The sequence below is a fragment of the Nicotiana attenuata genome, unplaced genomic scaffold, assembly GCF_001879085.1.
Source record: "Nicotiana attenuata strain UT unplaced genomic scaffold, NIATTr2, whole genome shotgun sequence".
In the NCBI taxonomy this organism is placed as follows: domain Eukaryota; kingdom Viridiplantae; phylum Streptophyta; class Magnoliopsida; order Solanales; family Solanaceae; genus Nicotiana; species Nicotiana attenuata.
This window is the reverse complement of record NW_017675388.1, coordinates 33,151-44,955: the sequence shown is the minus strand read 5'-3', so window position 1 is coordinate 44,955 and position 11,805 is coordinate 33,151. Positions and strand designations below refer to the sequence as shown.

The 11,805-nt window shown below is 38.5% G+C and overlaps 1 protein-coding gene across 1 annotated transcript; it reads right to left on the bottom strand.

The window, feature by feature from the left end:
* Positions 1 to 8,736: 8,736 nt before the first annotated feature.
* Positions 8,737 to 11,462, bottom strand: LOC109220018 (LOB domain-containing protein 1-like). Its single transcript, XM_019384478.1, has 2 exons — positions 11,148 to 11,462; positions 8,737 to 9,377 (listed from the first exon to the last, which is right to left on the bottom strand). The coding sequence occupies exons 1-2, from the start codon at positions 11,406 to 11,408 to the stop codon at positions 9,024 to 9,026; spliced, it is 615 nt and encodes a 204-aa protein (XP_019240023.1). The 5' UTR covers positions 11,409 to 11,462; the 3' UTR covers positions 8,737 to 9,023.
* Positions 11,463 to 11,805: the final 343 nt, after the last annotated feature.

Sequence of the window (11,805 nt, the reverse complement as noted above, 5' to 3'; positions counted from 1 at the left end):
TAAATGACTACCCAATATTTCCCAATAGTTAGGTAGTATTTTCTCTTTATGATTTTTTCAAATATAAAAGAGTTGCAATTAAGAACAATCAATTTATGCCAAATAGCACTCACTTATTCCTAAGCGATTATATTAAACAAGGTTTAAAGCCTTGAGTTTGTTATTCAATTCTACCAAACCCTAACCCACTTTTCCAAGTAAAGATAGAGTGAAATGGCATTAGTCAATGTTTGCAACCATCAACATTAAATGAAGCATGAGAAATGAATAAATACCAATCAACCATTTTATATATATTTAATACTAAACACCCATTAACATTACACCCATTTAGGGTCCACAACCATAGTGTTTAAAACTAGCAACTCATACTAGAATCCAAGAATAAAGCAATAAATAAAGTCATAAAGCTTACAAAGATGACAAAATTCTCTCTTCAAAAGCTTCCAAAATAATGGTGTATTCAATTCTCTAAGTGTAGCCACTTTTTCAGACAAGATGCCCCACAAAAACCCTAGTTATTCTATTTATAATGGGCTAAAAGTTAGGATCAAAATATGACAAAAATACACCTGCAGATTACATCTGCGACCATAGAACACTTTTGCGGCCCGCATAAATATAATTTCATCATATAATTCAATGTTCAGTTGCCGAGTTTTCCATCGCAGATCCATTATGCGATCCGCACAATTATTTCACGATCTCATTTGATGCCGCAGGATTGTTCTCACAGAAAATCACTTTGCACTTCTGCGATCATTATGTGGTCTGCACAAGAGTTATGCAACCGCAAAATTGACAGCTTAATCGATTCTAAAAACTGAGTTATCTGCTTCACTCGGCGGTTAGTTTGCGGACCGCACATCACTTTTGCGGTCGCAAACCTGCCGCATTTCTGCCCTTCTATGGGTTTTTGTCATCTTTTCCTTGTTATTGGTTCTTCAAGTCTAGTTTGCTGCAAAACACCAAAACTATATAAGAATTGACTTAAAATGCTTTAAAAGACTAGCTATAGCCTATGTCATTAGTATCAAAAGTGCCGCAATTCTACGGCACATCAACACCCCCAACTTAGACTCTTGCTTGTCCTCAAGCAACTAAAATAAAGTCATACTATCACATAGTAATCTATTTCTGATAGATCACAAAGCAGCAGTGACTATGGATGGTGCTGACTGTTAGCTAACAAACATGTAACTTCTTTTATTCACCCTTCTTGGAAGACAAAGATCATTTAGCAATTCAAATAATCAGTTTCTAAACTTCGAGCCTCAAGAGCAATGACAGAGTGCTATCCACAGCTAGGTATGCACTTGTATCCTACTTCAAGAAACCTAGCTTCTACTAAATCTTGAAATTCATACGTGCTCACATCAAAGAAAATCCCTAACTCAGCAAGTATGTAAAGGGGATACAATCGAACACTCTTGCACTCAGAAAGAAAGCTAAATGCTACAAGTATTAGTCCATATGCTTGCCCTTATTTTAACTCATCGCTATCTTAGGAATGATTGGTTGTGGATCACAAAGGACTTTTCACAGGTTGCAGTGTAGGCTTCTGGATGGGCAGTCCAAGTACACCATTCAGATCTTGGAGGACATGCTACGCGCCTATGTTATGGATTTCGAGGGTTCTTGGGATCAATTCTTACCGCTTGCGGAGTTTGCCTACAAGGACATCTACCAATCGAGTATTTAGATGGTTCCTTATTAGGCCTTATATGTGAGGTGGTGTTGTTCTACAGTTTGTTGGTTTGAGCCGAGAGAGGCAAGGTTGTTAGCCATTGATTTTGATCGGGATGCCTTTGATAAAGTCAAGTTAATTCAGGATCGGCTTCGTACAACCTATTCTAGGTAGAAGATTTACTTTGATCGAAGGGCGTGTGATGTAGCATTCATGGTGGGAGAGAGGGTTTTGCTGTGGGTTTTACCCATGAAGGGTGTGATGAGGTTTAGAAAGAAGGGTAAGTTGAGTCATAGGTTTATCGATCCCTTTGAGATCTTTGAGAGAGTTGCTGAGGTGGCTGACAGACTTGCATTTCCACCTAGTTTATCGGCAGTCTACCCGGTGTTTAATGTTTCCATGCTCCGGAGGTATCACGGTGATTCATCCGATGTATTAGATTTCAGCTCCGTCCAATTGGACAAGGATTTGACTTATGAGGAGGAGCCGATGGATATTCTAGCCGAGAAGGTCTGGAAGTTGAGTTCTAAGAGTTATCCTTCTGTTAGAGTGCAGTGGAGAGGTCATTCGATTAAGGTAACTATGTTGGAGTCCGAGTCGAATATACAGAGTAGATACCTACATCTTTTCACCAGCCTAGGTACTTTTCTGTGTTCGTTCAACGACGAAAGTTTCTTTTAGAGGTGGAGAATGTGATGATCTGATAGGTCATTTTGAATACTAGCCTTTATTTCCTTGTTTCGAGACTTCTATTAAGTCCATTTAGTATTTCTCGATTTGTGTGAATTATCCGTATCTTTTTTCGGAAAGATTTTAAGTGAAAATTTGAAGAAAATATGATTTTCGGCTTTAAAAATAACTTAAGTTCACTATAGTTAATATTTTTGTGTAAACGACTCCGGATTGGTATTTTAAAAAAAAATTTGGGTCCGTATTGTAATTTTGGACTTGGACATATGCCCAAAATTCAATTCGGAAGTCCCTAACTTGATTTGACATGTTTTGTCGAAAGCTAGTAATTCGAAGGTATGGATAATTCCTAGGTTTGACCGTAGGTTAACTTTATGGCTACTGGATTTGGATATTGGTTCCTAGACTTAGTATAGGTTCATTATGCTATTTGGAACTTGTCTGCAAAATTTGGTGCAAATCGGAGTTGGTTTGATTGAACTGGGACGCTCGGTTGTTATTCTTGACGTTCTTAAGTTTCTTTGAAACTTTCATGCATTTCAAGGTCTAATTCGTAGTTCTAGGTATTATTTTGGTATTTTGATCGTGCGAGTGACTGTGTATAATGTTATTACACTTTGTGTGCGTGTTTGGTAAGGAGTTCCTTAAGCTCTTTTGTTTTATTTCTTCACCTGTTTGTCTGACCTTTAGTTATAAATTAAAGTTCTCATTAGTTCCTTAAGTTTATTTCTCCACCTCTTTTGCAACCTTTAGTGGTAGATTATATTTTGATAATTCGATTTATTTTTGTCGCTTGTTTTCGGGATAGTACTTGCGTAGTGACTCCTAAATTGTAGTGGCTTTGGTGAACGATGGTAGGGTAAGGTCTTGTCCTCTAGGGTGTCAGCGCTGGGGAGGGGGTAAGAGGGCTAAGGGAGCTACTAGGCTGAGAGTGGGGTCTTGGAACATAGGAACTATGACTGGAAAATTTATAGAGTTAGCGAAGATTCTCGAGAAAAGGAAGATTAATATAGCTTGTGTACAGGAGACTAGGTAGGTAGGAGATAAGGCGCGGGATGTGGGCAATTTCAAACTTTTGTATTCTGGGAGGGTGGGGCAGGAGCGGTGTAGGTATCATGGTTGATAAGGACCTTCGGGAACTAGTAGTGGAGGTTAGGAGGGTGAATGGCAGGCTGATGGCTATTAAGCTAGTTGTTGGAGGTTTTCCTTTGAACATAATCTGTGCATACGCACCCCAAGCAAGCTTGGATGAGGAAGTCAAGAGGCATTTCTGGGAGGATTTGGATGAGATGGTGCATGGTATCCCGCATATCGAGAAACTTTTTATAGGAGGAGATTTCAACGGACACATTGGAGCGACGTCTGGGTGTTATGATGATGTGCATGGTGGCTTTGGTTTTGGAGATAGAAACGGAGGAGGAATGTCTTTTATGGACTTTGCTAGAGCATTTGATTTGGTAATAGCAAACTCGAGTTTCCCAAAAAAAAGGGAGCACTTGGTCACCTTCCGGAGTTCGGCGGTCGAGACTCATATTGATTATTTACTCTGCAGGAAGTCCGATAGAGGTCTTTGCACGGATTGCAAGGTCATCCCGAGGGAGAACCTCTCGACCCTTCATAGGCTCCTGGTCATGGACCTTGAGATCATGAGGAAGAGGAGGAAGAAGGCGATGTATAGCCAATATAGGATCAAGTGGGGAGTCTTGACGAAAGCTAAAGTGCAGGAGTTGGGGGTCAAGCTGGTGGCAATGGGGGCTTGGAGGAGTAGTGGGGACGCAAGCGCTATGTGGACCACGACTACACAGTGCATTAGGAAAGCCGCGAGTGAGGTATTAGTGGTCTCAAAGGGTTACTCTGGTGGTCACAAGGGAGACTGGTGGTTGAATGGAGAGGTGCAAGGAAAAGTGGAAACCAAGAAAGCAGCGTATCTGAAGCTAGTGGAAAGTGTAGACGAGGAGGAGAAGAGGGCGAATAGGGAGATGCATAAGTTGGCTAAGAAAGAGGCAAAGCTAGCAGTTACTGGCTGCTTTTAGTAGTTTGTATGAGGAACTCGAGGGCCGAGGTGGGGATAAGAGGTTGTTCAGGTTAGCCAAGGCGCGAGAAAGGAAGGTGTGTGACTTGGACCTAGTGAAGTGCATCAAGTACGAAAAAGGTAGAGTTTTGATGATAAGGGGCTTATCCGTCGGAGATGGCAGACCTACTTCCATAGTCACTTAAATGAGGAGGGGGACAGGAGCATTGTACTGGGTGATTTGGAACTCTCCAGGATTGGTTGTGACTTTGGGTATTGTAGGCGGATTAGAGTTGATGAAGTTGAGGGGGCTATGTGTAAGATGAGCAGGGGAAAAGCGACTGGGTCGGATGAAATCCCGGTGGAGTTTTGGAATAGTGTGGGTAAGGCAGGCTTAGAGTGGCTCACTAGGTTATTTAATGTCATTTTTAGAACTCAGAAGATGCCCGAAGAGTGGAGGTGGAGCACGATAGTTCCTGTATACAAGAAAAAGGGTGATATCCAAAATTGCAATAATTATCGGGGATCAAGCTGCTTAGCCATAATATGAAAGTCTAGAAGCGAGTGGAGGGTGTCTATTTCCCAGAACCATTTTGGGTTTACGCCGGGGCGTTTAACTACAGAAGCCATCCACCTCGTTAGGAGATTCATGGAGCAATATAGGGAGAGGAAGAAGGACTTGCATATGGTGTTCATCGACTTAAAAAAGGCATACGATAAAGTTCCGAGGGAGGATTTGTGGAGATGTTTGGAGGCTAGAGGTGTACCTGTTGCCTACATTAGGTTGATTAAGGACATGTATGATGGATTAAAGACCCGAGTGAGGACAGTGGGTGGAGACTCGGACCATTTTTCGATTATGATGGGGTTGCATCAGGGGTCGACACTCAGCCCCTTTTTCTTGCTCTAGTGATGGACGTATTGACGTGCCATATCCAAGGGGAGGTGTCGTGGTGCACGCTATTTGCAGATGGTATTGTATTAATTGATGAGACGCGAGATGGTGTGAACGCACAATTACAGGTATGGAGGCAGACCATGGAATCTAAAGGTTTCAAGTTGAGCAGGACCAAGACAGAATACTTGGAGTGTATGTTCAGTGGCGAGACTCAAGGGGCGGAAGGGGAGGTGAGGCTGGACTCGCAGTTCATCCCTAGGAGAGAGAGTTTTAAGTACTTTGGGTCTATTATTCAGTGGGATGGGGAGATTGATGAAGATGTCACATATCGTATTGGGGCGGGATGGATGAAACGGAGACTCGCTTCCGGTGTTTTATGTGATAAGAAGGTGCCACTGAAACTCAAGGGTAAGTTCTACAGAGTGATAGTCAAACCAACGATGTTTTATGGGGCTGAATGTTGGCCAGTCAAGATCGCTCATGTCCAGAAGATGACGGTAGCAGAGATGAGCATGTTGAGATGGATGTGCGAGCACACCATGTTAGATAGGATAAAAAATGAGGTTATTCGCAACAAGGTGGTTGTGGAACCTATTGAGGATAAGATGTGAGAAACACGGCTTAGGTGGTTTGGTAATGTGAGAAGGAGGAGCACAGACGCCCCGGTGAGAAGGTGTGAGAGGTTGACATTGAAGGGCCTACGGAGAGGTAGAGGTAGGCCAAAGAAGAGGCGGGGAGAGGTGATTAGACAAGACATGGCGCAGTTTCAGCTAACCGAGGACATGACCCTTGATAGGAAAGTATGGAGGTCGAGGATTAGGGTAGTAGAGTAGGTAGTCTAGAGTATTCAGTAGTATTGGCACGCAGTCTCGCTTTCTGTGGGTAGTAGATTTTTATGACTAACTGTAATTTTCTTTCATTATTGATTACCTTACTATCTTGTTGTTTTTATTCTACTTTTATATGGCTTTTGGTAATGTCCCTTCTTGTTTATATTTTCATTAATGTGGTGCTTATGCTTTCATGAGCCGACGGTCTATTGAAAACAACCTCTCTATCCTCACAAGGTAGGGGTAAGGTCTGCGTACGCACTATCCTCCCCAGACCCCATAATGTGGGATAATATTGGGTATGTTGTTGTTGTTGTAAACATTCATTGATTTTAACTTTTAATCTAACCTTTTTGTTGGTAGAAATTAGGGATTTAGGTAAAACATTGGGAATTTTGAGAAATTGAGATTTAGACATCAAATTGAGGTCGGATTTCGAAACTAATTACAAAATCAGGATCATGGGTGAATGGGTAATTGAGTTTTGATCTGAATCTCGAGTTTTGACCAAGCGGGCTTGCGGTTGACTTTTATTGACTTTTTTCAAAATCATTAAATATTACATCTTTTTCACTCGTGGGTAGTTTCTAAAGCCTATTTGGAATTATTTGAACTAGATTTGGCTAGATTTGATTGGTTTCGAGACTAATTCTAAGGAAAAGCCGCGATTGTGCCTTTATTTGGTTGCGGAGTGAGGTAAGTATCGTGGTTAATCTTGATTTGAGGGATTAGTACTTGTTGATCTATTTTCTACGAGTATTACGTGTGGGGATGACGTATATGTGAGATGACAAGTATATATGTGTTGTCCTTAGGTTAAAGCATGCAGGTGGAAATTGTCTCTTTGTATTGTATTGTTTCATTGACTATGTTCTCCATCTTAGGTTAGAATATTACTCTATAATTATTCTCCTCATAGTTATTGTTTATTATGAATATGTTAAAAAATTTGAAAGTTGAGTTTGTTGTCTTGGCACTATAATTGAAGTGAAATTACTTTTCGCCTTTCACTTGTTAATCAGAATGTGTTGTTGCTTGGTAAGGAAGAGTGAAAAAATTGAAGGGTGTTTCCGTCCCTTATTTGCATTTATTATCACATATCGAGAGGTTGTGAGGATATAAAGCACAAAGGGTGATGTCGTGCCAAAGAGCAAAAGCACGAAGGGCGATGCCGTGATATTTTATTTATGATATTTCATGGTGAGGACGAGAGTAAAAGCACAAAAGGTGATGCAGTGCCATCTTTATTTTATTGCCTTATTTGATTCCTGGATTGGTGATTTAGTTGGTTACATTATTGCTTATTCCGGAAGATGTTATTTGGTGATTTCGTACATGTCGTTTCTATGATATTTCCCACTTCGCATGTCCCCTCTCAGTTATATGTACAAGATTTTATGTAGGTGTCTTGACATGGCCTCGTCACTACCTCGTCGAGGTTAGAGCTCGACACTTACAAGAGTGCATTGAGTCAGTTGTACTCATGCTACACTTCTGCACATGCATCTTGTGCAGATATTGGTATTGGTCCAAGCGGTGTTTAGAAGTGCGTCTGCTCGGATCATATTTGCTTCGGAGACTTGAGGTAGAGCTGCTGCCATTCACAGACTTTGAAGTCCCCTTCCATTTCTTATCTTTGTTGTTTATCTAATTTGAACAATTGTATTTATTTCAAACTATGCTTGTAGACTTCTAGTTGCTAATGTAATAGTGACACCAGGCTTTTGGGATAGAGTTAGACCGAGTTATGTTATTTCATGTATTTCAGTTGTAATCGTCGTTAATAATTGCTATTATTATTTTTTGAAATGTTTAATTATTAAATCAGTTAACTAATGTTGGCATGCCTAGAAAGTGGACGTTAGGCACTACCACGGTTCTGAAGGTGGGATTCCGGATCGTGACATATTCTTTTGTATTTCTGTTCTCATGAAAATAAGCTCAAGAGTGTAATTGTACAACTTTATTCAAAACTGAATGTACATTGTATGAAGCATTATGTTAATATTTATTCAATTTGATGGTACTGCTTCCCTTTTTATACGGGTAATCCTACTAAGCAATTAAAACAAGTACGAAATTATCTTTCTCAGTGTCGGACTATTTCGTACAGTGATGTTAGGCATAAGCCTGTACACAGTATGCGCACACCATCTAGTATCACTATATTCTTTTCTCTTCAAACTACAATTAGGCCCAAGGAAACTTAAGAAAAAAAACATATCATAATTCTAAACAATTAAGTTGTTTAACAAACTTTCAAGAATTCTTTGTCCATGAGAGGAAATGGCTTTGCATATGTGCCCGACACAGGTTGTGTGTGAAAAGAAATTGTTGGTTAACTGATGAGACGGGAGTAAGCATTTCATGTGTGGAAACTGGAAAGAGGGACAATAGATTTGAAAGATTAAAGCATTCAGGACCAAAGACTAGAGAGTCAAAAGCCTTCATTTGAAAGGGAATTCACATGGAATAGTAAAATCATTAGGTGACCAAAAAGTTTGGCCTAATTATATTAGATTCAATATTGAGCACTAGGAAAGGACTAGCTCGTATAAAATTACGTTAGAGTAATAACATTTTGTCATTATCAACTATGGCGGGAGCAAGGCCCGTCAACTTCATTTGCTTTATCATAATTCATATCCATTAGAAAATAAAGAAAAATTATCTTAGACTCAAATCTTTCAAGATCTAATTCATATTATATGATTTCGTTCCCACTAAAATAAGGTACATCAACTTTATTTAGGTAAAAATTTTCACTGTTCCCTTAACTTTAACTTGGCGAAAATCCTCAACTAGCTAGTGATAAACATGTCTTCTTCCAGGCTCCGCTCTGACGACACGATTTGCGTTAAAATACATATATATAGGCCGGTCGTACTTGTGATGGTGTTTCATTAATCATGTCCAAAGAGTCTCCGAAAAAGATCCAAAACTGTTATCATCAAGGAACGTCATGTTGCTTTGTGAACTACCATATGTTATATTAGTGAGATTGCCCAAAGAATAATGTTGTGGTGATGCTTGTGGAGATTGTGTTATTTCCATGCAAATAAGGGCCATAAGGTTAGCTTGTTCACATTGCATGTTGACAATCTCAGCTTGTGCCTTAGCCAATTGTACTTGGAGCTCATTCACTTGCTTTTGTAGATGACAAATTGCTCCTGCACAGCCATAGACAGGATCCCTCAGTCTTGCATTGGCTTCATATACCATACTGCTCACTGCATCTGCTCTTTGAAATTCCGGCAGTTCCTGATGACCAAAATTAACAAAAATGTTATTGACGCTTCGTACCGTACTATTATATACTATTCCCCCTGTCCCTCTGTTCCAATTTATGTGAACCTGTTTGACTGGGCACGGAGTTTAAGAAAAAATGAAGACACTTTGGAATTTGTGGTCATAAACAAGTCAAAAAGGGGCCTAGAGTATTTGTGTCGTTATAAAAGCTTCTCATTAAGGGTAGAATTGTATGTTTAAGCTAAATTGTTTCCAAATTTAGAAAGGGGTCATTCTTTTTTGAACGGACCAAAAAGAAAATAGGTTCACATAATTGGAACGAAGTGAGTAATAGCATAAAATTATTTATAATATCAAGTCATTTTAAAGGTAACAAAAATGTAAATGTCATTATCAGTGATAACTTTAAAAAAAAAAAAAAGACAAGTCTAAATTTGCAGTATGTTAAATTGCACTGATTGAATAAAACTTTATTTTTATTGTCATTAGATATAAGATAAGTCCTCATATTTTAGTGAATTAGTGAAAATGGTTTGTTCGACATCATTTTACAACACTTGTCAACATAACCGGTGGAATTATGTGTGTAAGAGAGAGAATATAGTTTTGATTACTTTGACACAAGAAGTGATGAGTAGCTAGTGGTTAGTACCAATAAGCCATAATGTTCTCCAAAAGTAAGGGAAGTCAATGCACAAATTAAGAAAATAGAAAGTGAAACTCTAGCTACATGGAATAAATAAAGAGAGGAGATGTGGTAGTTGCCATTATAGAATGTTTGTCCAAAGCATTTTTATGGTCAATGTCCAAAGCATTTGAAATGCATGTAAACTTGAAAATCAATTCCCTCCCTTACACTAAGGATAACATTTGAATTTCATTATTAAATTTTTTGGCTGTATGAACAATCAATAACCCTAAGACTCTCACTTTTCAAATTGCAACTAGAAGCTCCCTTAAATACTAAGGCCAAATTGGTTGTCGACGCATTCAATACAACCATGCTAAAACATAGACATCTTCCTGTATTTCCATACTTTCATTTGTACAAGAATAGTATGATTTTACCTGATCAACTATAATAAATGGGAGTAAATTCCAAAAGGAATACTGACTATGATTCGAAATCTTAGTCAGTTTGGTAAATCAAATTCGTTTCAAAATATTTGATGCTTTAAAAAAAATAAAAAGTCACTTATTGCTCTCTTTTTTATAGCTGTCCTCGCTTTTTCCAAATATTGGAGTGTTAAGTAGTGTGATTTTAAGAGAGATAAAAGGTAGTTTAGATAAATATTCTTAAGATTGACTATCAAGTATCTTTCTTAAGGAATGTGGAAAAATACCCTAAAAAGATAGATAATACGAATCTGATGCCAAAAGACATACACAATATATAACTTGCTTTATATAATAAGTTTATCAGAAATTCTTAAAACAAATCTGGTGTATACATAGATATTTTCGTAAAAAATAATTAAACTAATTGTGCATGGCAATAATGTTTGAACATAGTATATATTAACATGACTTGACATTAAGGCGGAGCCTAAGATTTCAATTTAATTTATGGATTCTACATTTTAGAAGGACAATTCAAGTATTAATAACTGGATTACTAAATTTAATGCGTATTTAATTAATGAATTTTTAATATAAATATATTTTTTAAGCGAAAACTAATGGATTCAATCGATCCACCATATGGGCTTCTATCTTCAACACTCTTTGACATCATGCCATCCAATTATATCGCTAAGCTAAGTGAGTGTGGTAGATATATACCTGCAAGAACTTGATAATATTGCTGGCACCAAAGACGCGATGTGCAGTAGTGAACTTGATGGGATCATTGGGAGGAAAATAAGGAGCCAACACACATTTATCGGCGCACCTCCGCCGCAAGATTTTACAGGCGGCACAAGGGCTGACGATCACTACTTGCGGCGGAGGCGGAGAATTAGGAGGGGAAGCCGATGACGGCGAGACGGAGCGAGAAGATATCGGTGAAGTTATGGTGATCGCAGTTGTGTCACTCGACTCCATTTGTTTTCCTTTGGAATAATGTTTTACGTGCCAAAAATATGAGGGGAGAATAGTCGGGATGATTTAACTTGGAGTGAACAAAGGGCATATTTATAAGTCCAGGGAAAGAAAGGAAAATAAAAAATGAAATAAGATAGAAAGAGGGAAGGAGCTGGCTGGGAAACGAACGACATCATAAAAAGAGAATATGACGTGAGCGAAAAACTATTTTTATTTTTTATTTTTGAAGGATTTAAGTTATATACAATGATGATGTAAAGATATTTTACACGATGGAACAGTATAGTTTAACTTACTATAATAGGTCAATTATTATATTTTATCAGACTATAAATTCATAATTAGTATATAAATTTAATTATCTTACATGACACGACATGATGGTGATATTTTTTAT